At 43.5% G+C, this 22694-nt stretch overlaps 2 protein-coding genes across 5 annotated transcripts in view; both read right to left on the bottom strand.

Annotated features, from left to right (window-relative positions):
• Positions 1 to 9756, bottom strand: part of CSAD (cysteine sulfinic acid decarboxylase) — a 59692-nt gene extending 49936 nt beyond the window's left edge. For all 4 annotated transcript variants that reach the window (XM_075851829.1, XM_075851826.1, XM_075851828.1 and 1 more), the window contains exon 1: positions 9650 to 9756. The gene's annotated coding sequence lies outside the window, so the exon portion shown is untranslated. The remainder of the gene's footprint in view (positions 1 to 9649) is intronic.
• An 8330-nt stretch (positions 9757 to 18086) lies between these two features.
• The window catches only part of SOAT2 (sterol O-acyltransferase 2), a 57550-nt gene continuing 52942 nt past the window's right edge, over positions 18087 to 22694 (bottom strand). The window contains exons 12-15 of the mRNA XM_075851061.1: positions 22563 to 22661; positions 22343 to 22478; positions 20032 to 20177; positions 18087 to 18381 (exon numbers count right to left, since the gene is read on the bottom strand). Of these exons, the coding sequence (XP_075707176.1) occupies positions 18331 to 18381; positions 20032 to 20177; positions 22343 to 22478; positions 22563 to 22661 (432 nt within the window). The 3' untranslated portion in view covers positions 18087 to 18330. The remainder of the gene's footprint in view (positions 18382 to 20031; positions 20178 to 22342; positions 22479 to 22562; positions 22662 to 22694) is intronic.

The following is a 22694-nucleotide window of genomic DNA, read 5'->3' as shown; positions in this document are numbered from 1 at the left end:
TTCTACATTTTGGCCACTGGCTTTCGCCCTTTTTGCACTGGGGCCAGACATAGCACTGTCATCAGAGCTTTCTGTATCGCTTCTATCAAAGCCTTCAAAGGCAATGTCGCTTTCTGAACTTTGTTAACTGTCCATGCATAATATTGAATAAGCCTGTTCCACGGAATTGTTTTTGTGTGACATCCTTATTGGTTTACAATTTTTTTTGTACTTTTTAAGTTCACGCTAATAATTGATAAAAACACCTTTTTTATACAAGGGTATGTTCACACACACTATTTACGGACGTAATTCGGGCGTTTAGCCCCGAATTACGTCCGAAAATTCGCCTCAATAGCGTCGGCAAACATCTGCCCATTCATTTGAATGGGTCTTACGATGTTCTGTTCAGACGGTCATTTTTTTTTACACCCGCTGTCAAAAGGCGGGGCGTAAAAAAGACGCCCGCGTCAAAGAAGTACCTGTCACTTCTTGGGACGTAATTGGAGCCGTTATTCATTGACTCCAATGAAAAGCAGCTCCAGTTACGTCCGTATTGGACGCGGCGTTCAAGCGCCTGCACATGCCGTTACGGCTGAAATGACGGGGCTGTTTTATCCTGAAAACAGACCCGTAATTTCGGCCGTTACGGACGCTGTAGTGTGAACATACCGTAAGACCCATTCAAATGAACGGGCAGATGTTTGCCGACACTATTGAGGCGCATTTTCATACGTAATTTGGGGCTAAAACGCCGGAATTACGTCTGTAAATAGTGTGTGTTAACATACCCTAACTGTTCACGTATAACGAATTGCGATTTACTCGCCAAACCGCACTACAGATCACTCCTCAGAACAAATTAAAATAAATTAATTGTGAAAAAATTATTAAATGAAACTAAATAGTTAATGTATAAATTAATTAACTAACTAACTACCGTATTTTTCGGACTATAAGACGCACCTGACCTTAAGACCCAGGTTTTAGACAACAGAGAATAGGAAAAAAATTATTTGTTAAAAAATAATTTATTCTGTTTCACCACATTCTGAGAGCCAAAACTTTTTTTATATTTTTTTTATCGATTGAGCGGTGTGAGGGCTTATTTTGTCGCGGGACAAAATAATTGTATTTTTTACTTTGTGCTCGGGGAAAAATGGTAAAAGGTTTTTTTTTTTTACACTCCTAAAAATGTATCTAACATTTATTTCTTTTTTTACACATTTTATTACTTCCCCTAGGGGACTTGAACCAGCGGCCACTTGGTTAACTACGCTGTTTCCCTAACTCCCATAGTAGTGAATGGCGGAAGCAGCGTAGCATGCCAACACGTCATGGGTCGGGAAGGGGTTAAGTAATGATGCGGTCATGGGGCCCGGCGATGACGGGGCCCTTGACTGCGGACTATAAGACGCAGGAACTTTTTAGCAAGTTGCTAAAAACTGCGTCTTATAGTCCGAAAAATACGGTAACTAATAATTTGTTACCAAGCTAACTAACCTTCTATTCCTGCCTATTCTAAGGGTATGTGCACACGATAACTGCATTTACATCTGAAATTACGGAGCTGTTTTCAGGAGAAAACAGCTCCTGAATTTTATACGTAAATGCATGTACTGGCGTTTTTCGCCGCGTCTTTTACGGACGTAATTTGGAGCTGTTCTTCATAGAAGTCAATGAAAAACGGCTCCAATTACGTCCCAAGAAGTGTCCTGCACTTCTTTGGCTGTTATTTTGTCTTTTGACAGCGACACGTAAAATGACAGGTCGTCGGCACAGTACATCGTAAGACCCATTGAAAGTAATGGGCAGATGTTTGCCGATGTATTGGAGCCGTTTTTTCAGACGTAATTTGAGGCGTAAAACGCCTCCAATACGTCTGAAAATAGGTCGTGTGAACCCAGCTTAACACTAAGGGGCACAGGGAATACAAAGTATATAGTTTCTATATACTTTGTAAATGTATATATATATATATATATATATATATATATATATATATATATATATATATACAGTCCAGCAATGGATAAACACAGCACTCCAAAATGACAGGAAATCAGGCCATGTGCTCGTCACCAGGGGATGAATAAATTCCCCTATTTTATGGATAGCTTCCTACGCTGTCTTATATATATATATATATATATATATATGTACATATAGCAGATATAAAAAAAATGGCGACAGCACCCTGCAACACTAATGCCACCTAAACCACTAAATATAAATAGATATGCACTAAAGCTAAATCTACCTACAAATAGGGAGGTTCTTAGTGCACATTTTGATCAAAAAATGTTAGCCCACCTGCCACGACAAGGCGACCTCTGTAAGGTGGGAACCTAAGCTGCACATACACCCAGAACTGGGACTAAGCCTACATATATACCTGGGGATGGTAGGATCCAGCATTGAACTGATTAAAATCACCCAGGGCAGAGTGGGAGGAGTGCAAGAACAACAAGTGGAGGCAGTCACTAACCCCACATATATGGATCACATAAACACAACAAAAATTGAACAGCACATTCCAACTAAATGATACAAAATACGCAGGTGCAAGAACACCTATGACTGCAGATATACAGCAGATATAAAAAAATGGCGACAGCACCCTGCAACACTAATGCCACCTAAACCACTAAATATATATATATATATATATATATATACAATCGTGTGCGTGTGTGTATGTATTTATGTATGTCTTTTTCACTTTCTTCTGTCTTCTCCCGATTAAGTCTCCTTCTCTCTAAGACGCTGTGTCAGAGTGAAGGAGGCTGACAGGAGATGACAAGCGCGAAAAGTTTGTTTGGAAACAAACTTTTCAGAGATCACCATGATTGGTTAATCATGGTGATCACATGCTTACCAGCCGATCTAATCAGTTCGGCTGTCAGTGAGCAGGTTGCAAGGGAGCCGGGGACACTGACACAGCCGGCGTCAGAGCGCTTTTCACAGCGCTATGCCGGCTGGAGCAGAGGTCTGTAGATTCACAACCTGGCTGCACGGGGTATATGCGGCTAGGACGTGAATCTACAGATTGTCGGCATGAAAGGGTTAAACCTAATGACCAAGCAATTTTTTAAGTGTTTCCATCGCCCCATTCAAAGAGCTATTACTTTATTTTTTCGTCGACACAGCTGTTTTTTGCGGGACAAGTTGTATTTTCTAATAGCACCATTTTGCGGTACATATAATTTATTGATTAACTTTTTATTAACTTTTTTGCGGGGGCAATGGAAAATAAACCAGAAATTGTGCAATTATTTTTTGCGTCTTAAATTGACGCAGTTTATGGTGTGGTATAAGTAACATAACTTAATTCAGCGGGTCGTTACAAATGGCGATACCAAATTTATATAGTTTTTTTTATGTTTTGCTACTTTAACACAGTTTAAACACTTTTTTTTTTTTTTTTTATTATTTGTTTTTGTGTCACCATATTTTAAGAGCCATAACTTTTTTTATTTTTCTGCTGACATAGCTGTATGAGGGCTTTTTTTTTGCAGGACGACATTTAGTTTTTATTGGAACCATTTTGGAGTACATACGACTTTTTGATCACTTTTTATCAACATTTTTTTGAATGCAGGATGAACAGAAAGCAGCAATTCTGGCATTGTTTTTTTTTTTTTTTTTTACACGGTTCACTGTGCAGATTAAATAAAGTAATAGTTTTATATTTCGGGTCGCTATGGACGCAGCTTTACCAAATATGTGTAACTTTTTTTACATGCATTTTGTAAGGGGAAAAAAATGGGTTTTTATTTTTTTTTAACTTATTATTAACTGTATTAAACTTTTTTTAGTTACACTAAGGGACTTCACTATGCGATCATTTGATCGCTTTTATAATACACTGCAATAAATCTGTATTGCAGTGTATTATTGCCTGTTAGTGTAAAACTGACAGGCATCTGTTAGGCCATGCCTCAGGCATTCACTAAAGGCGGACCTCGGGGGCCTTCGGTAGGCCCCCGGCTGCCATAAAAACCATCGGCACACCCGCGATGTGATCGCGGGTGTGCCGATGGGGTGATAGAGGGAGCCCCCTCTAAAACTACTTAATGCGGCGGTTGCTATTGTCCGCCGCATCTAAGGGGTTAAACGGGCGGGATCTAATCGGATTTTGATCCCACCCACTAGAGCAGGTCTGCTCCAAGCCCTCAGCTACTTCCGGTATCTGATAGCAGGGAGCTTGTCCTCCTCCCAGTGGCGCTGTTTTATTCTGATGCAGCCTACTGCATCAGAATAAAGTCTGTTTGTGACCGACGTAAAAACACCTATGGATGGTCACTAAGGGTTTGTTCACACGCAAACTCAAAAACTTCTGAAAATACGGAGCTGTTTTCAAGGGAAAACAGCTCCTGATTTTCAGGTGTTTTTTAAGTCACTCGCGTTTTTCGCTGCGTTTTAGGAGCTTTTTTCAATAGAGTCTTTGAAAAATGGCTCCAAAAATGTCCCAAGAAGTGACCTGCACTTCTTTTTCGCGGCCGTTTTTTGAAAGACAGAACGCTGTTTTCCCCATTGCAATCAATGGGCGGGATGTTTGGAGGCATTCTGCTTTCCGATTTTTCATCCATTTTGCAGCCGTTTATGGCCTGAAAAAAGGCAGAAAATAAGCCGTGTGTACATACCCTAAGGGTATGTTCACACGCACTGTTTTCAGACGTAATTCGGGCGTTTTATTCCTCGAATTACGCCTGAAAAAACGGCTCCATTACGCCTACAAACATCTGCCCATTGCTATCAATGGGTTTTACGATGTTCTGTTCCCACGAGGTGTTATTTTACGCGTCGCTGTCAAAAGACGGCGCATAAAAATACGCCTGTAAAAAAGAAGTGCATGTCACTTCTTGGGACATTTTTGGAGCCGTTTTTCATTGACTCCATTGAAAAACAGCTCCAATAACGTCCGTAAAATACACTGCGGAAAACATGAGTTGCTACACAAAACATCTGAAAATCAGGAGCTGTTTTCGCATGAAAACAGCTCCGTATTTTCAGACGTATTTTGCTAAGCCGTGTAAACATACCCTAACTGGTTAACCGTTAGTGACCTACCCATAGTCTTTTTACGTCGGTCACTAACGGGCCTTATTCCGATGCCATAGACTTTTTACGTCACGGCATCGGAATAAGTAAACAGAGCAGGGTGCTGTCAAATCTCCCTGCTCTCAGCTGCCAGAGGCGTCCCTGCTCTGCCGGGTGAGATCGATATTAGTATCGATCTCACCCGTTTAACCCCTCAGATGCGGTGCTCAATAGCGAGCACCGCATCTGAGTAGTTTTGGAGAGAGGGAGGGAGCTCCCTCTCATCCAACTGACACCCGGCGATAAGATCGCCGAGTGTCTGTGTCTCCCATGGCAGCAGGGGGCCTAATAAAGGCCCCCAGGTCTGCCTGTAATGATCAGCATCTATGAATCCATCAACCTATTATTGTGCACTTTATATATATAATTGTCAAATATAATTAAGGGTCTGGTCCGTTTTTTGGTCCTCTTAATTTATTTTCTTATGGGGGGGTTTTAATACACATGATATTTTGTATTGGATTTTGTATATTACGTTTAATCACATTTAATCATTATGTGTATGATACATTGCAACTAATGAATTTCATAGAATTTTAATATAAGGATGATATTTGTGGTCAGTCATGTATATATTTATTTATCCATTTATTTGTTGAGTAATCTAATTCTGGCATTTAATGTTACGCATATTAAGGATACATTCGATGTAGTCCGGTTCATTTTCATGTGCACGTACATAGGTAACATTGATAGTTTTTGATAGTTTCAGGGACCGGAATGATTTATGACACTTTCCCCTAATGATAGTATGCTTCCTGCTTCACCTGTTGGGTACTTGATGGGTGCGCATGCGGGTCGCGTGATCTCTCATGCGTCGGACCGGAAGTTGTCTTTAGGTCTGAGAACGAGTCCTGGTTTACAGGTACGAACTTCCGGCCGTGACGCGGATGGTCTGACGCGTGGGGATGTGCGTGACCTGTCATGCGCCGCTTAACATCACCTCATTTGGAGGTGTACTTAAGAGGGGAATCATTAGGCATACCTCACCTCCTGACGAAGGAAGCGAAACACGCGTCGAGGTGGTCCTTGGATCGGAGTGTGTTTCTCTACCATGTCCACTTCAGGTAAATGACAATCTATTTAGACTGTGATAGACTTTGATGTACTTTTGCATAAATATTGAGTCATATCTTGCCGTTTAAAGTTGATCATTCTAGATATTGGATCTTCTGGCTATCCTACTAGTATGTCTTATGCTGTCATCTTGTTATAACATATGGTCATTTCCATGGGACTTGGTGCACATTCCCATCCGGGGTGTTTTTAGTTTTTTGTATTTTAAATGTATGTTTTTTTGTGGGTAATTTCTCCCGTATGGGATAATAAAGATTTACATATTTTATTTTTGTTGTCTACTTGGTGTTATTATTTTTTACATCAGGTATATTTTAGGATTTCTGCCTGTAATGAATGCCTGCTAGATCATGCCGCAGGCATGACCTAGCAGATGCCTGTCCGTTTTAAACGGACAGGCAGTAATACACTGCAATACAAAAGTATTGCAGTGTATTATAATAGCGATCGGAGAATCGCATAGTGAAGTCCCCTAGTGGGACTAGTAAAAAAGTTACAAAAAAAAGTTTAACAAAGTTAAAAAGTTACACATATTTGGTATCGCCGCGTCCGTAACGACCCCGACTATAAATCTATTACATTATTTAACCTGCATGGTGAACGCCGTAAAAAATTAAATAAAAAACAACGGAAAAATTGCTGTTTTCTGTGTCCAGACTTTAAAAAAATGTGATTAAAAAGGGATCAAAAAGTCGCATCTACTCCAAAATGGTACCAATAAAAACTACAAGTCGTCCTGCAAAAAAAAGCCCTCATACAACTGCATCGGCGAAAAAATAAAACCGTTACGGCTCTTCAAATATGAAGACACAAAAACAAATAATTTTGAAAAAAAAGGGTTTTTACTGTGTAAAAGTAGTAAAACATATAAAAACGATACAAATTTGGTATCGTTGCAATAGTAACAACCCACTGAATAAAGTTATTGTGTTATTTATACCACACGGTAAACTGCGTAAATTTAGGACGCAAAAAAGAGTGGCGAAATTTAAGATTTTTTTCTATCCACCCCCCCCAAAAAAAGTTAATAAAGGTAAATAATATGCACCTCAAAATGGTGCTATTAAAAAATACAACTTATCCCGCAAAAAACAAGACCTTATACAGCTATGTCGACGCAAAAATAAAAAAGTTATAGCTCTTGGAATGAGACGATGGAAAAACGTAAAAAATAGCCTGGTCATTAAGGGGTTAAGGAGTCTGTAAATCTTGGCAAGAACCCCTATAGGATGTAATGATAGGGGTAGGGAAACGGACAAGTGAGCCCTAATCTACCCGCCACTCTGTCCCTGCCTACTTGCAACGACCCGCCCTAGGCGACGGGGTACAACTGGGCGGCGGTCCCTACGCTCAGTAAGTGCACGAGACAAACATACAAGGGAATATAAAGCAAAGGGAAAGGGGCAGTTGCCCACGGCAACACCGTGAGCAACAGAGTGGTGAACGAGCCAAGTCAAACCAGGAGAGCACGAGGTACCAAACGCAGAGCAGAAGAGTAGTCAGTAAGCCAGGGTCAGTATGGAGCAGGATCAAATAGGAGAAGCTGTAGCTGGGCCAGGAAACCACACGGAAAGAATCACAAGCAAGGAGGAACAGGAAAGGCAGGAATAAATAGACAGAGAGCGGGAGCTAGCTGAGTCTGGCCAGGCTGCGATAGGCTCTCCCACTCCTAAGCCTGCCAGCCTGAGTGGTGGAAGCTGGAGTCAGTCTCAGAGAGATAGACTCAGGTGAAGACTGATTACCTCTGGAAGTTAACCCCGAAGCTGTGCCTGGCAGATCCTTTACATAGGAGCTCTATTTGTGTCCACAGTGGTTGTCATCCGACTTTCCTGATAAAACATATAACTAGGAAAGAGTAATTTCAAATGTATGTAGTCACAATATTTGAGTTCTGCTGTGTATGGGCTATCGAGAAATAATTACTGTAGAGCAAAGCTAAAGATCATCAGACATATTTTATACTGACGCTGGTATAACATGGTCTGGGGTTTGTATATTTGACCTTACGGATATTTATATGAACCAGAACAGAATAAAGTAAGGGGAGGACATGATATCATATTTATAGTATATATTAAAAACTCCAATACTGAAAAATTCATCTTCTAGTTTCTAAGAACAGCAGCCATGTACATTGTTTAGTGCTGTATGAACGAGGGAAGATACAACATGACTCCCTAAATGGGGAGAGACAGCGAGACTGCACCTTCATCATTTACAGAGAGAGACCGGGTGCCAGCACCATCTGTACCTACAACATTTTGCAGGATAAAACGTCTACAGCTCCCCCTCTAAGGTGACCACCACATTACACCCTAAAGCTAAGCACAGTATATAATAATAGTAGCCACCTTGCTGCAAAGATGATAACACTATTCAGGTACATGTGGAAGGGGTGGATTATAATAAAGTGTACTTGCTAAATAGGTCTCCCTCATGAACAACTTCGAGAATGTTAGTTTATGCCGGTGATATAATTCACACTTGAAAAATACTACAAATGCTTCCTGGATTGCTTTAACCTTGATGTATATGTATAAGGATAAATATTGTATGAAAAGTGTGCGGTCTGCATCCAATATTTAGAGAGGGTTATGTGGATAATGGTATATTTTGGCCAGATCTACATGTCCTCCGACCGGACGGGGGGGGCGGTGCATGGTCTAATTTTTCACCATCTCCCATTTGGCATAAATATTGCATCTGTTTGTTTGCTGTTAAAGACTTGAGATTATGCTTTATTTTGTAAGATTTTATGTGGAAAATGTTCAAGTACATAGAAGGAATTTGACTTTTTTCCCAGAAAGATCATTGCAATGATTCAAGACTACATTTTTGTGCCTCTGCTTGGGAATGTAGGTCTGGCTTCACAGGACATGTGAACGAGGCGAAATGCAGAACATGTTGTACTCCAGAATGAGGTCATTTCTGCTAGATATGAGAAGTCTGCCCATTCCAAGTAGCATAATAAACAATTGTATACTTATGTGGCTTTCTGGATATACATATTGCAATTTCAACCTTCATATGATATGCTGCTCTATGGGGAAACCTAGATATCGGACACATATGTACAAATGCTAACTGGCCTTTATGGAAGCAAAACTCAATATCTTTCCAAAAAAGATACTTTGATAAACCTACACTAATAAATTACATAAAAAGCAATTCCATATTATATATCTACTCATAGGGGGCAGTAACTAATTCAAGTTTCCTCCATGGCAGGGGCACAGCTAAATAATGTGGGGCCCCTTAGCAAAGTTTTGAATTCAGACCCAAGACGAGGCCCCTAAATAAATTCAGACATCATATCAAACCCCAAAATGAATTCAGTCCCCAAACAAGAACTCATAGTTGATCCAGACATTGGACCCCAAAATTATTTCAGACACCAGAATCAACTTAGACCATAAACCAGACCCTAGACCCCAGACTAGATATAAAAATATCAATTCAGACCTAAGACCAGACCCCTCCATTTACTTACCACTCCCAGGTCCTCTCTACTTCCTGGTGCCATATGGTTCTCAAGTCAGTCAGCTTCAGGACATTGTGTGTGGCGCCGCACACAAAGTCCTGACGATTAGGCCAAGACACTGGAGAAAAGGACACTGGGGAAAAAAGTATACAAAATACAATAGCTTTCCTCCAAAAGGAAGAAAACTGTGTCTACAGTGCCACCTATAGATGGATACCCCGTAAGTCAATGTTCGACCATTTAACCCCTTGTGGTCTTTATGGCCTTTTTTGGAATCTTCTGGAATCTTTTTGTTTTTGCGTCGATGCATTCCAAGAGCCATAAGTTTTCTTCTTTTATTTTTTTGGGAGGTACACAAAACATATTGATTAACTGTTATTAGCTATTAGGGAAGGGGTGGGGGTTTAAAAAAAAAACAAACAACCCAGTAATTCCACTATCGTTTTTTGTTTTTTTTAACTTACGTCATTATATGTCTATTTTTTTGTTTTTTTTACCGCTTTTGCACAATAAATACTTCTTTGCAAAACTAACTTTATTCAAAATAATTTACTAGTCCTACTAGGGACATCACAATGCAATCGTTTGATCGCTTCTATGATTCTTTGGTATACGCAGTATGCCAAAGCATTAGTGCCTGGCAGTAATAGACGGACAAACAATCTAATAGGCCTGGGTGCCTTTGTTAGGCCCCACGACTGCCTGTGCGCCGATGGGGTCACAGAGGTAACCCCCTCCCACTGTAGCCACAAATGCCGCAGTCGCTATTGACGGTGCCATGTTGGGGCCAAACAGCCGGGATCAAAGTTGCCTCTGATCCTGGCCATTGCAGAGGGATGTCAGCTGTATATTATAACTGGCCCCCGCTGCTGATGACGCAGGTACAGGTCCTGTGCACGTGCCATCTGTTGGATGTACCATTACGTCCTACGGCAGCCAGAAGACTGTGAGAGATACTATTTTCTTCGTTCTGCAGGAGAGCTATTTTGTATACGAGTTTTGAAAGAATGGGAATAGTGCTGAGTTACCATACCAGACACAGCTAATAGAAAAGAGTGGCGCAGTTACTGGGGGGAAAACAAACCAGACACTTTGTTTTGATTTCATAAACACCTTTAATGTAATTTCAATGTATAACTTTCCTTCTCTGGCCATGATCTTTATTTTAAAGGACATTATTGTAACGTCTATGGCCACGGCCCGTCGTTCTGACTTATATCTCGACGGCCGTGGCCATGGACATGTGTGCTCTCTACTGCATTGTCCCCCAGTGAGGCGCCAGCACTCACTTCCTGGTATCGAGACTGTCTCCCGGAGGGCGCGCGCACGGTCTTAAAGGGCCAGTGTGCGCATAATTGCAGGAAGTCTGCTACTGGACTATATAAGGGGCTCTGTCCTCTTGTTCTTTGCCTGAGCGTTGTTCGTTACCCAAAGTTTGTCTTGCTAATGGTCTCCTGGTGTCTTCCAGTTTACAAGTGTTCCCTGTTCCTTTATCCTGTTTCCAGTGCTATCCAGATCTAGTACCATGCTGAGCTGTTTTCGTGTTGTGCTGCATTCCACGCCTGTTCCGCTACTCCACGCCTGATGTCTACCTGCCGCCTGGTCCCAGTCTTGCCTGCCTTGCTACTGTCCGAGTTGCCACAGGTACCCTTTCTGGACTATAGACTCTGTACTATACCTGTTTGGTCAGCTACCGTCCCGCTACGCGGTACGGTCCAGTGGGTCCACACTCCGCATCGTGACAGAATGCTCAGGCCATGGACTACGCTGGTCAATTCAAGGACATGTCACCCTCCCAAGCCATGCAGGCGGGCCTGCAGGATCTCCGAGCAAGACAAGATCAATTTCTTGTGGCAGTGGACACCATGGCACAGCAGCTAGGGACATTAGCTGCTTCCCTTCCTGCCTCTATGCAAACTCCTCAGATCGCCCCTCCTGCTACACCTCCTGGCAGTTCAGGCTCGGATCCTCGGTTCTCGCTGTCATTACCTTCTCGGTTCTATGGAGACACAAGTACGTGCCGGGGATTTCTGAACCAATGCTATATCCATTTTACCCTGCACGCCCGAGCATTTCCGTCAGACGGAACCAAGACCGACTTCATCGTGTCTCTACTTGCCGGCAAGGCCCTGGCATGAGCAAACCCTATCTGGGAGCGTCAGGGACCCGAGACCCAAGACTTCCAGGGGTTCGTGCAGTAATTCCGGACTGTTTTTGAGGAGCCAGGAAGAGTCTAATCGGCAGCCACTGCTATCTTTAACCTTCTCCAGGAGGTCTCTATTTCCGTCTAAGGCCCCACTCCTCAGGTTCTGAGAGCCAGCGAGTGGGTATAATTGTCTCCCGGCTCCAGGACGGCCCCCAAGAATGGGCCTTCTCCTTGGCTCCTGACGCTCCTGAACTTTCCTCTGTTGACCTTTTTTTTCCCGCTCTCGGGCTCATCTATGACGAGACTGACAAGACTGCCTTGGCCGAGAGTCAGCTGGTGACCTTACGTCAGGGTAAGACACTCGTTGAGAAATACTGTTCTGACTTTAGGAAGTGGTGTGTAGCTTCTCCCTGGAATGACCCTGCCTTGAGGTACCAGTTTAGATTAGGTCTGTCGAACGCCCTGAAAGACCCGTTAGTTAGCTATCCCTTTTCTGACTCTCTAGATCAGGTTATGGCTTTAGTGGTACGTCTTGACCGACGTCTCAGGGAACGAAGACTTGAACGTTTTTGTGCCTTCTCCTCTGGTTTCCCCATGATGGCTCCTGAGGTTCCGCTGCTTCGTTCTTCCACAGAAAACTCGGATGAACCAATGCAACTCGGGGCCTCCGTGTCTCCCCAAGAACGTAGAGAGCTCCGCAGGAAGAATGGTCTCTGCTTCTACTGTGGGGATGACAAGCATCAAGTGAACAACTGTCCTAAGCGTAAGAATAAGCAGCCGGAAAACTTCTGCGCCTAAGTGACCATCGGGGCGGTCGCTTGGGCGCACAGGTATTTCGCGTAAATATGAAACCTAATAAGATCTTGCTTCCCTTTCAGGTCTCTTTTGAGGGTAGGTCTGCCACCGGCAGTGCGTTCGTGGATTCAGGGTCTTCTGCTAATATTATGTCTGTGGAATTTGCTATGTCTCTAGCTATGCCATTGATTGATTTGCCTAAACCTGTCCCGGTAGTGGGTATGGACTCCACTCCACTTACTAATGGTTATTTTACGCAGCATACCCCTGTTTTTGAACTCAATGTTGGCTCCATTCATTTGGAGCAGTGTTCTGTACTGGTAATGCAGGGATTATCGTCCGATTTGGTTATAGGCCTTCCCTGGTTGCAGATGCATAATCCCACGTTTAACTGGAGTACTGGGGATCTTACTAAATGGGGTAATGAATGCATGACGTCCTGTTTTTCTGTTAATTTTATTTCTCTCCCTGAGGAGGTGAACACTCTACCTGAGTTTATTCAGGACTTCGCTGATGTTTTTTCTAAAAAGGCATCCGAAGTGTTACCTCCTCATAGAGAATACAATTGCGCAATCGATTTGGTACCAGGAGCTAAGCTCCCTAAGGGTAGGATATTTAATCTCTCTTGTCACGAACGTGACGCCATGAGAGAATATATCCAGGAAAGCCTGGCCAAGGGTTACATTCGCCCCTCTACTTCTCCGGTAGGTGCTGGCTTCTTCTTCGTAGGGAAGAAGGATGGTGGTCTTAGGCCATGCATTGACTACCGTAACTTAAATAAGGTCACTGTAAGGAACCAGTATCCCCTTCCTTTGATTCCTGATCTCTTCAATCAGGTTCAGGAGGCCCAATGGTTCTCTAAGTTTGATCTTCGGGGGGCTTATAACCTTATCCGAGTCAGAGAAGGGGATGAGTGGAAGACTGCGTTTAACACGCCCGAAGGTCATTTCGAATACCTCGTCATGCCCTTTGGGTTGTGTAATGCTCCCGCGGTCTTCCAGAATTTCATAAATGAGATTTTAAGAGATTACCTGTGGGTATTTCTTGTAGTGTACCTTGATGACATACTTGTGTTTTCCAAGGACTGGTCCTCCTACATTGAGCATGTCAGGAAGGTGCTCCAGGCCCTTCGGGAAAACAAACTCTTTGCTAAATCCGAAAAATGTGTGTTTGGGGTGCAGGAGATACCATTTTTGGGTCAAATCCTCACTCCTAATGAATTCCGCATTGACCCTGCCAGGGTTCAGGCTGTGTCTGAATGGGTCCAACCTGCCTCCCTGAAGGCGTTACAGTGCTTCCTGGGGTTTGCTAATTATTACAGGAGATTCATTGCTAACTTCTCGGTCATCGCTAAGCCTCTTACGGATCTTACTCGCAAAGGTGCTGATCTCCTCCACTGGCCTCCGGAGGCGGTCCAGGCTTTTGAGATCCTTAAGAAGTGCTTTATCTCTGCCCCAGTTCTGATTCAGCCTAACCAAATGGAGCCATTCATCGTGGAGGTTGACGCCTCCGAGGTGGGAGTGGGTGCTGTCTTGTCCAAGGGTACCAGGTCCCTCACCCATCTCCGTCCCTGTGCCTACATCTCCAGGAAGTTCTCGCCCACTGAGAGTAACTATGACGTGGGCAACCACGAACTCTTAGCCATTAAATGGGCATTTGAAGAGTGGCGCCACTTCTTGGAGGGGGCTAGGCACCAGGTAACGGTCCTTACCGACCACAAGAATCTGGCCTTCCTAGTATCTGCCCGGAGGCTAAACCCGAGACAAGCTCGATGGGCGTTGTTTTTTACTAGATTCAACTTTGTGGTCACCTATAGGGCTGGGTATAAATATATTAAAGCTGATGCACTGTCGCGTAGCTTCATGGCCAGCCCTCCTTCGGAGGAAGATCCTGCTTGTGTTTTGCCCCCAGGTATAATCATATCCTCTGTTGATTCTGACTTTGTCTCCGAAATTGCGGCTGATCAAGGTTCAGCTCCCGGGAACCTTCCTGAGAACATGCTGTTTGTTCCCCTGCAATTCCGGCTAAAGGTACTCAGGGAAAATAATGACTCTGCACTATCTGGCCATCCTGGCATCCTGGGTACCAAGCACCTCATTGCTAGAAACTATTGGTGGCCTTTGTTGCCTAAAGCCGTTAAGGCCTACGTCGCCGCTTGTGAAATTTGTGCTAGGTCCAAGACTCCCAGGTCCCGACCAGCGGGCTTACTATGTTCTTTGCCCATTCCCCAGAGACCTTGGATCCATATCTCCATGGATTTTATCACAGATCTGCCTCCATCTCAAGGCAAGTCGGTGGTGTGGGTTGTAGTAGACCGCTTTAGTAAGATGTGCCACTTTGTGCCCCTCAAGAAACTACCCAATGCCAAGACGTTAGCTACCTTGTTTGTCAAACACATCCTGCGTCTCCATGGGGTTCCTGTCAATATTGTTTCTGACAGAGGGGTACAATTTGTTTCATTGATTTGGGGAGCTTTCTATAAAAAGTTGGAGATTGATCTGTCCTTCTCCTCGGACTTCCATCTTGAAACTAATGGCCAAACTGAGAGGACTAATCAGTCTCTAGAACAATATTTAAGGTGTTTTATCTCTGACTGTCAATATGATTGGGTCTCCTTCATTCCCCTCGCCGAATTTTCCCTTAATAACCGGGTCAGTAACTCGTCAGGGGTTTCCCCCTTTTTCTGTAATTTTGGGTTTAATCCACGGTTCTCTTCCGTTTCACCTGGTGGTTCCAACAATCCCGAGGTAGATGTCATTCATCGGGAACTGTGCACAGTCTGGGCGCAGGTTCAGAAGAACCTAGAGGCGTCCCAGAGCATACAAAAGACTCAGGCAGAGAAAAGACGTTCTGCTAACCCCTTGTTTGTGGTCGGGGATCTGGTGTGGCTGTCTTCAAAAAATTTGCGCCTTAAGGTTCCGTCCAAAAAATGTGCTCCCCGGTTTATAGGGCCATACAAGGTCATTGAGGTCCTTAACCCATTAGGGGGGGGCTCCTCGGGGGGGGCCCGTCGGGGGTCACGAGAGCGGCGGTCTGTGAGATAGAGAGTGGGACATGCAGAGACACAGACCTTACCTGCAATGCAGCTGGTCTTCATGATGACGCCTGCTCTCTCCCTGCAAACAGCTGCTCTACTCTGTGTGACTCTGACCTGCGTCTGCGCAGTACAGAGCCAGAGAGCAAAGTCAATGGAACGGCTCCCGTTCATTGACTCCTATGCACTGTAGCTGCCGTATTCCATCTCTGTATGTGTCGTTAATCGACACATACAGAGATGAAAAACAAAATGGAAGCCGCTATAGTGAAGTAAAAGTTAGAAAAAAGAAAAAAGTAAAACACAAACACACAAATAAATAAAATTTATTTTAATAACATACTAAAAGCAATATTATATTAAAAAAAAAAAATTTGCGACACCCGTCCTTTAAGAATCCTTCGCTGGGGTCACAGTTCCAAGCTGGCAGGTCACGCGGGTGCTCGTAAAACCCAGGACCTAATCGCCCAGCAGTTCTGGTGGCCCACACTGCCCAAAGACGTCATGGACTTTGTCTCCTCATGTACGTTATGCGCAGCAAATAAAGTTGCCCACTCCAGACCCGCTGGTCTGCTCCAACCACTGCCTGTGCCCGTTGCTCCCTGGCAGCATGTTGCAATTGACTTTGTCACGGATCTCCCTCCCTCTGTGGGTTGCAGTGTGATCTGGGTGGTGGTGGATCGATTTTCTAAGATGGCTCATTTTGTTCCCTTGACTGGTCTGCCTTTTGCTGCACGATTGGCCGACCTCTACCTTCAACACATCTTCCGTCTGCACGGTTTGCCCCTGCATATTGTCTCGGACCGAGGGGTCCAGTTCACCTCAAAGTTTTGGAGAGCACTCTGCGGTCTCCTCGGTGTAAAGTTTGACTTCTCTTCGGCCTATCATCCCCAGTCCAATGGGCAAGTGGAGAGGGTTAACCAGATTATAGAAAACTACCTGCGTCCCTGTTTCCAGACGGCATGATGACTGGGTGCAGCTGCTCCCGTGGGCAGAGTTCTTCTATAATAACCACACTAGTGAGTCCACCACCTCCAGTCCATTCTTCATCGTTTACGGCCAACATCCTCGTATACCTCTTCCTGTCTCTACTATGTCCCAGGTGTCTGCAGCTGATTCTACCTTCAGGGACTTTCTGCAAATATGGCAATAGACCCGATCTTCTAACCTGCTGGCAGTGGACCGCATGAAGAGAAAGGCTGATACAAGAAGACGGGCTCCTCCTCAGTTTCTTGGAGGTACGAAGGTCTGCTTGTCTTCAAAGAATATCCGGCTGAGGGTACCGTCCTGCAAATTTGCCCCTAGCTTCCTCGGACCCTTCGAAATCCTGCTACAGATTAACCCGGTGTCTTACAAGCTGCGGCTGCCTCCTACCCTCAAGATCTTTAACTCCTTCCATGTCTCCTTGCTGAAGCCCGTGGTCCTGAACCGCTACTCCAGGACTCCTAGTTCCGCAGTGGTCCCTGGTGGCTCGTCCGGGACTTTTCGAAGTAACCAAGAAGGTGGGAGGAAGGACGTTTTATTTAGTCGATTGGAGGGGGTTCAGTCCAGAAGAGAGGTCTTCGGAGCCAGAGGTGAACATCGATGCCACTGTCCTCGAGAGGAAGTTTCTCTGCCGCTCTGGTCCCAAGAAGAGGGGGCGTAAGAATGGGGATGCTGTAACATCTATGGCCACAGCCCGTCATTCTGACTTACCCCTCGACGGCCGTGCCCATGTGTGTTCTCTGCTGAGTTGTCCCCCAGTGAGTCGCCGGCACTATCTTCCTGCTAGAGACTGTCTCCCCGGAGGGCGCGCGCGCACGGTCTTAATGGGCCAGTGTGCGCATAATTGCAGGAAGTCTGCAATCAAGCCCAGAATGCTACTGGACTATATAAGGGGCTCTGTCCTCTTGTTCTTTGCCTGAGCGTTGTTCGTTACCCAAAGTTTGTTTTGCTAATGTTCTCCTAGTGTCTTCCAATTTCCAAGTGTTTCCTGCTCCTGTATCCTGTTTCCCGTGCTATCCAGATCTAGTACCGTGCTGAGCTGTTGTCGTGTTGTGCTGCATTCCACGCCTGTTCCGCTACTCCACGCCTGACGTTTACCTGCCGCCTGGTCCCAGCCTTGCTACTGTTCGAGTTGCCACAGGTACCCTTTCTGGTCTATAGACTCTGTATTATACAAGTTTGGTCAGCTGCCGTCCCGCTACGCGGTACGGTCCAGTGGGTCCACCCCCCGCATCGTGACAATTATTATGTGATAATGGGTCAATAAAAAGATGGTAGTCCGTCCAGGTCTTCATAGCGAGTTGGGCTGATCTCCCAGGAGTCTAAATTTTACCACAAACTGTTTCTAGCTCCGAAGCTTTAAACCATGGGAAGATCTATCATCATCACAGATGTTGCGTCTCAACCATTGAATTCCACTTTATAACTATTACATTTCTTCCCTGAGGTAACCAGGATATTTCTTCTCTCAGAAACTTTCACAACAATTGATGTCATTAGATATTTTATTTACAACATTTTTTTCTAGAAAGCAGTAAAACAAAAAGGAATATCTAGAGTAAGGTAATCATTACGGCCTCTCAGATCTCAGTGAAATTCAAGTACGAGTTATCCAAATCAAGAAGGACATGAATTGGAACATGCTGTGGCCTTCAAATCCCACAGATGTTTGGAGATCGTGATATATATTGCACATTAGGTCATTTTCAACAGTTCCTGATGGCTTTCCAATCACAAACGACATGACCATGATCGTGGGGTGACCATTCCCCAGAAGGTTTTCTGTAAAAATGAAAAACATTGATGAAGATATAATTTCTAAATATGTATAAATATTAAAAGGAGTTGTTTAAGGAAGGCAACCCTTGTCCACATGTCCTATTCGGGCATATGGACTTCTGGCAGACAGGGTCAGTTCGGCATGTAATACCTCATTTTCCTATCAGTGGCCACTGCAAGGGATTAGTATGGCCAGCGACATCATTCCCTGGTGATAACAACTGATTGCCAGGGGTTCCAGGAGTCAGACCCGTGGTGATCAGCTGATTGCCAGGGTGGCTGTCTTTAGAGAAAGGGTTGTCTTCATGAGAAAATTATTTTTACACTCCGAATACAGAAGTTTAGTTTCTAGTGTGTAATCATCCTTACTTCTTCACAGTATTAGCGGGGACTCACTTTTTGAGCTACAGATTTTTTATATATAGTCCTGATAGCTTAGGAATCAGAGTCTTTATGTAGTATACCTATGTCTACAGGAGAAAAATAAAATAGCATCCAGCACTCCAGTATTAAAAGAATTTAAAAGATCATGTTGAAAATAACATGTCTGGGACCTGTCTTCTCACCATGTCTGGGACCTGTCTTCTAACCATGTCTGGGACCTGTCTTCTCACCATGTCTGGGACCTGTCTTCTCACCATGTCTACTGTATTTGCAACATGATCTTTTAAGGAATATTTGAATGAAAGAAAATCCTTATAATACTGGAGTGCTGGATATGGCTATTTATTTTCCACTATTATTGCCTTGGGGCCAACAAGGATTCCGTGCACTCACTAGCAACTTGGTTCTTATTGCCTGTGACTGCCATCTGGACCCGGTGAGCTTTTTTCTATTTTTTTTTTATATGTTTAAAGGGGTTGTCCAGGATTAGAAAAACATGGCAGCTTTCCTCATAAAACAGAGCCATACCTATCCACAAGTTGTGTTTGGTATTGCAGCTCAACTCTATTGAAGTGAATGGGTTAAATTGCAATAGCACACAAAAGCAGCCATGTTTTTCTTAACTTGGAGAACCTATTTAGAACCAGATGGAGGGTATTTCTTTGTATTGATGGCTTGAATAAACATCCTACAAAACCAGAGTTTAACAGATCCATGGTTTTGGGCTGACAAAGGCAAAAAGGTAGAAACAGATCTGTATATAAATTGTTTTTTCATATCAGTATCATAAACTTCTCCATGAGCGAGGCATTACAGAATATCTATGAAAATGGCATGTTAAAAGATAGTTTTCCTTATTTTGTAGGAAAGTTGCATATTTGTCCCATTGAACATTGTCTTAAATCGCTCTACTCGTTTTTAAGAATGCGATTCAGAATTTGGATAAGGCTGCACACACTGTATTGAAATTTTGAGACCTGTTTATATTCGCTAGTAAGGGTTAATAGGTGAAATGAGAACAGTGAGTGACATTGCAGAGAATGTCCCATTTATCTATTTAGTATTGACACTGTAAATATTACATTGGATACAGAGGTTTTTTTTTGGTTTTTTTTTAATTGTCGCTACAGTTGGGGCAGCCATGGCTGGATACCAACGAATGTGTCAGTCAGTGAAATAATGTTTTATTATCTGTATCTAGAAAAGGTCATTATCTTCTTCTGGTCCCTAAACTCTGTATTTAGCTCGTAAATAACTTTCCAACCGTACCTCAGTGAGGGGGCAGTGGATTTGAGCATACCACTCCTGGCAGTACAAGCACAGCTGGATCCCTTGGCCAATGAAGAGGAAGGTCCACATCAACACATTCCACACTGGACTGGTCCGTTTATCATTCATCGTGAAATTAAATACGACTGGAAGACACATGAAGCGTTAAAGAACTTACTTACTCACTATAAAGGAACATACACTACACCTCCTGTAACCACTCTACAACTAAACCACAACACATTAGGCCATGTTCACACAACATGACTTTCATGCCGATTTTGGCATGGAAATCGTGCCAAAATCTGTCTGGGATCAGCCAACAAACCACGTCTTATTTATTCTAATGGGAAATCTAAAATAAATTATTTGAAAAACGCTGGAAAAAAAAGTGACACTTCTTGATGCGCTTTCCACATAAATGGGGCTAATCCACGTGTAGATCCTCGGCAGATGAAACTGCAAATCCGTGGCAGAAATTCAAGGGTTCGCCTCAGATTTCTGCCGTGGACTCACAGACAAATCCACAATGGATTTTTCCAACAAAAAAATCTGTTGTGTGCACCTAGCCTTAATGTATTCAAGCATAAAGCTTGTCATACAAGTGAGATATCCTCAAACCAGCACGCTTACATCGACTTAGCGTGCTTGCTTGTTCCAAGAGAGATAAGCCGCCTTCATAAACCTCTGACAATGCTTATTTCCTGTTGAACATTCCGAATATCCAATGTCTTCTATCGGGACCCCCTCCTCCAACACATTAGATTGTGGGTGGCATGTTCTAAAGTGTATGACCAGTTTAAGGCAAGGAAGGACATAATCCGCTGCTGCTCAGGCACCAAGTAATCATATTGTTTTTTAACAATTGGGACTATATTGTGACAGACGAAAGTCCAAACAGGTAATATTATCATGATCTTGTGCTGGGGTGAATAAAGAAACGTGATCTAAAGGTTGTGTCTTTCATTATGTATTGGCAGAGAGTTATACACAATCAAGCCAACTATCATGATCTGCACCAGTCTGCCCATCACAGAGGTTGAAGTCATGAAAGGTTCATCAACTGAAAATGAATGTATTGGCCGTATTTGTTGCTTTACGTTTGGTGCAGGTCCATGGTACTTACTGTGAGACACTGACAGTTCATTGCATCTAAACAAAGAAAGCGCAGCAGCCAAAAATAGATGAAGTTTAAAGACTATGAACACCTTTGCATTAATTTTTTTTTTTATTATTGTTCAGTTAAAAAAATTTAGCAACTTTCTGGATTTGATGTTGTAGACTAACTCCTTCACGGAGCTGCCTATCCTGAAAATTCTGACACATCTGACAGCATAATTCGCCTGTTGGGCCTCCGTCATATGTACTCTCCCTTCTCTCAGTGTTAAAGATATCAGCAGAGAAGGGGGGGGGGTTGTACATAGCAGATCAGAGTGTGAAGAGGAAGGAAAGCATCCAAGTGTTCAGGGAGGGCAGATCACACAGTCAGTCAGTATCTGAGTGAAGATCGGGAGGAAACCACAGTAGGAGGGAGGAGGAAATCGCACAAGCTATCAGTGTAGAGTGAAATGAGAATACCCACAGGGAGAAGATGGAGGAAATCACACACACTCCTCAGCTTCAATGTCTGATGGAATGTAGACAAGATCACTCACAGGCTGTACAAGGAGAAAGCAGTACAGGAATGAAGCTGTGTGGATACATGAGAGCTAGTGAAGACAGCAACATCCTGGATTCACAGAACTCACATCCAGCATGTACTACTGGGAGGAAACATCCACAAGAGAAAAGTCTGAAACAAAATGCAGTTTGCAAACTGCACATTGATGGGTCTGAAAACGAATGAACGAATAAAGATTGCAGCCTGAAAGTTAGTGCACCTTTTTTAACTACAGGTAACTACTAATATATAAAAATCATTTTTCCCATGTCAAAGGCGTCCATAGCCTTTAAGTTATAGCTAAGCATAAAAGTGAATAAAGTTTATGTAGTTATGACATTTCAGCTAACCATGGGCATCTATAGCAGAGGCAGATCGAGAAAAGAACCCAGCCCTGGATTCCTTTTGCTATTGAATGATGAGTACTTGTGCAGGACTTTTCTAGAGGTACTACACTGTATGCAAACATCATTGGCCCATAAAAAGGGTGTGGAGGGGGGAACAAACACCAGAGCCTCCTTTCCTGGGTGGCAAAACCCAGCAGCATAATGGGGGCCCAGTATGAACATTGCTATGGGCCCCTCTTTCTTCTATGTTTGGCATTGCAGCTAACAACAACATTATGAAGTAGAAAATCGTAGTCTTATATACCTCCACAAATTGCAAAAAGGCAGAACATGACTGGGTAAAAGTAACCAAGAGACAATGTGAAAACATATTCATGTACAGAGGCAGAGATGAAGAATACGGCCAGCATCACTCCTGTACGACAACGGTTCTTGAGCAGCTGAAAAACAAAAGAATATTTTCCTTGCTGAGTGCAGGTTCACATCACTAGATTCTCCTACTATTTTTGTGATTAAATCCTTACCCATAGTAGATCCTGGTAGATATAATAATACAACCAGTCATGGACGACCACATTCCATGTGCGATAGTAGTTCGAGAAGGACGTGGAATTCCACCAGTCCTGTAGAAAATGAAAACAACAGCTTTATTATGA

The sequence above is a fragment of the Rhinoderma darwinii genome, chromosome 2, assembly GCF_050947455.1.
Source record: "Rhinoderma darwinii isolate aRhiDar2 chromosome 2, aRhiDar2.hap1, whole genome shotgun sequence".
In the NCBI taxonomy this organism is placed as follows: domain Eukaryota; kingdom Metazoa; phylum Chordata; class Amphibia; order Anura; family Rhinodermatidae; genus Rhinoderma; species Rhinoderma darwinii.
This window is presented reverse-complemented; position numbering and strand designations above follow the sequence as displayed.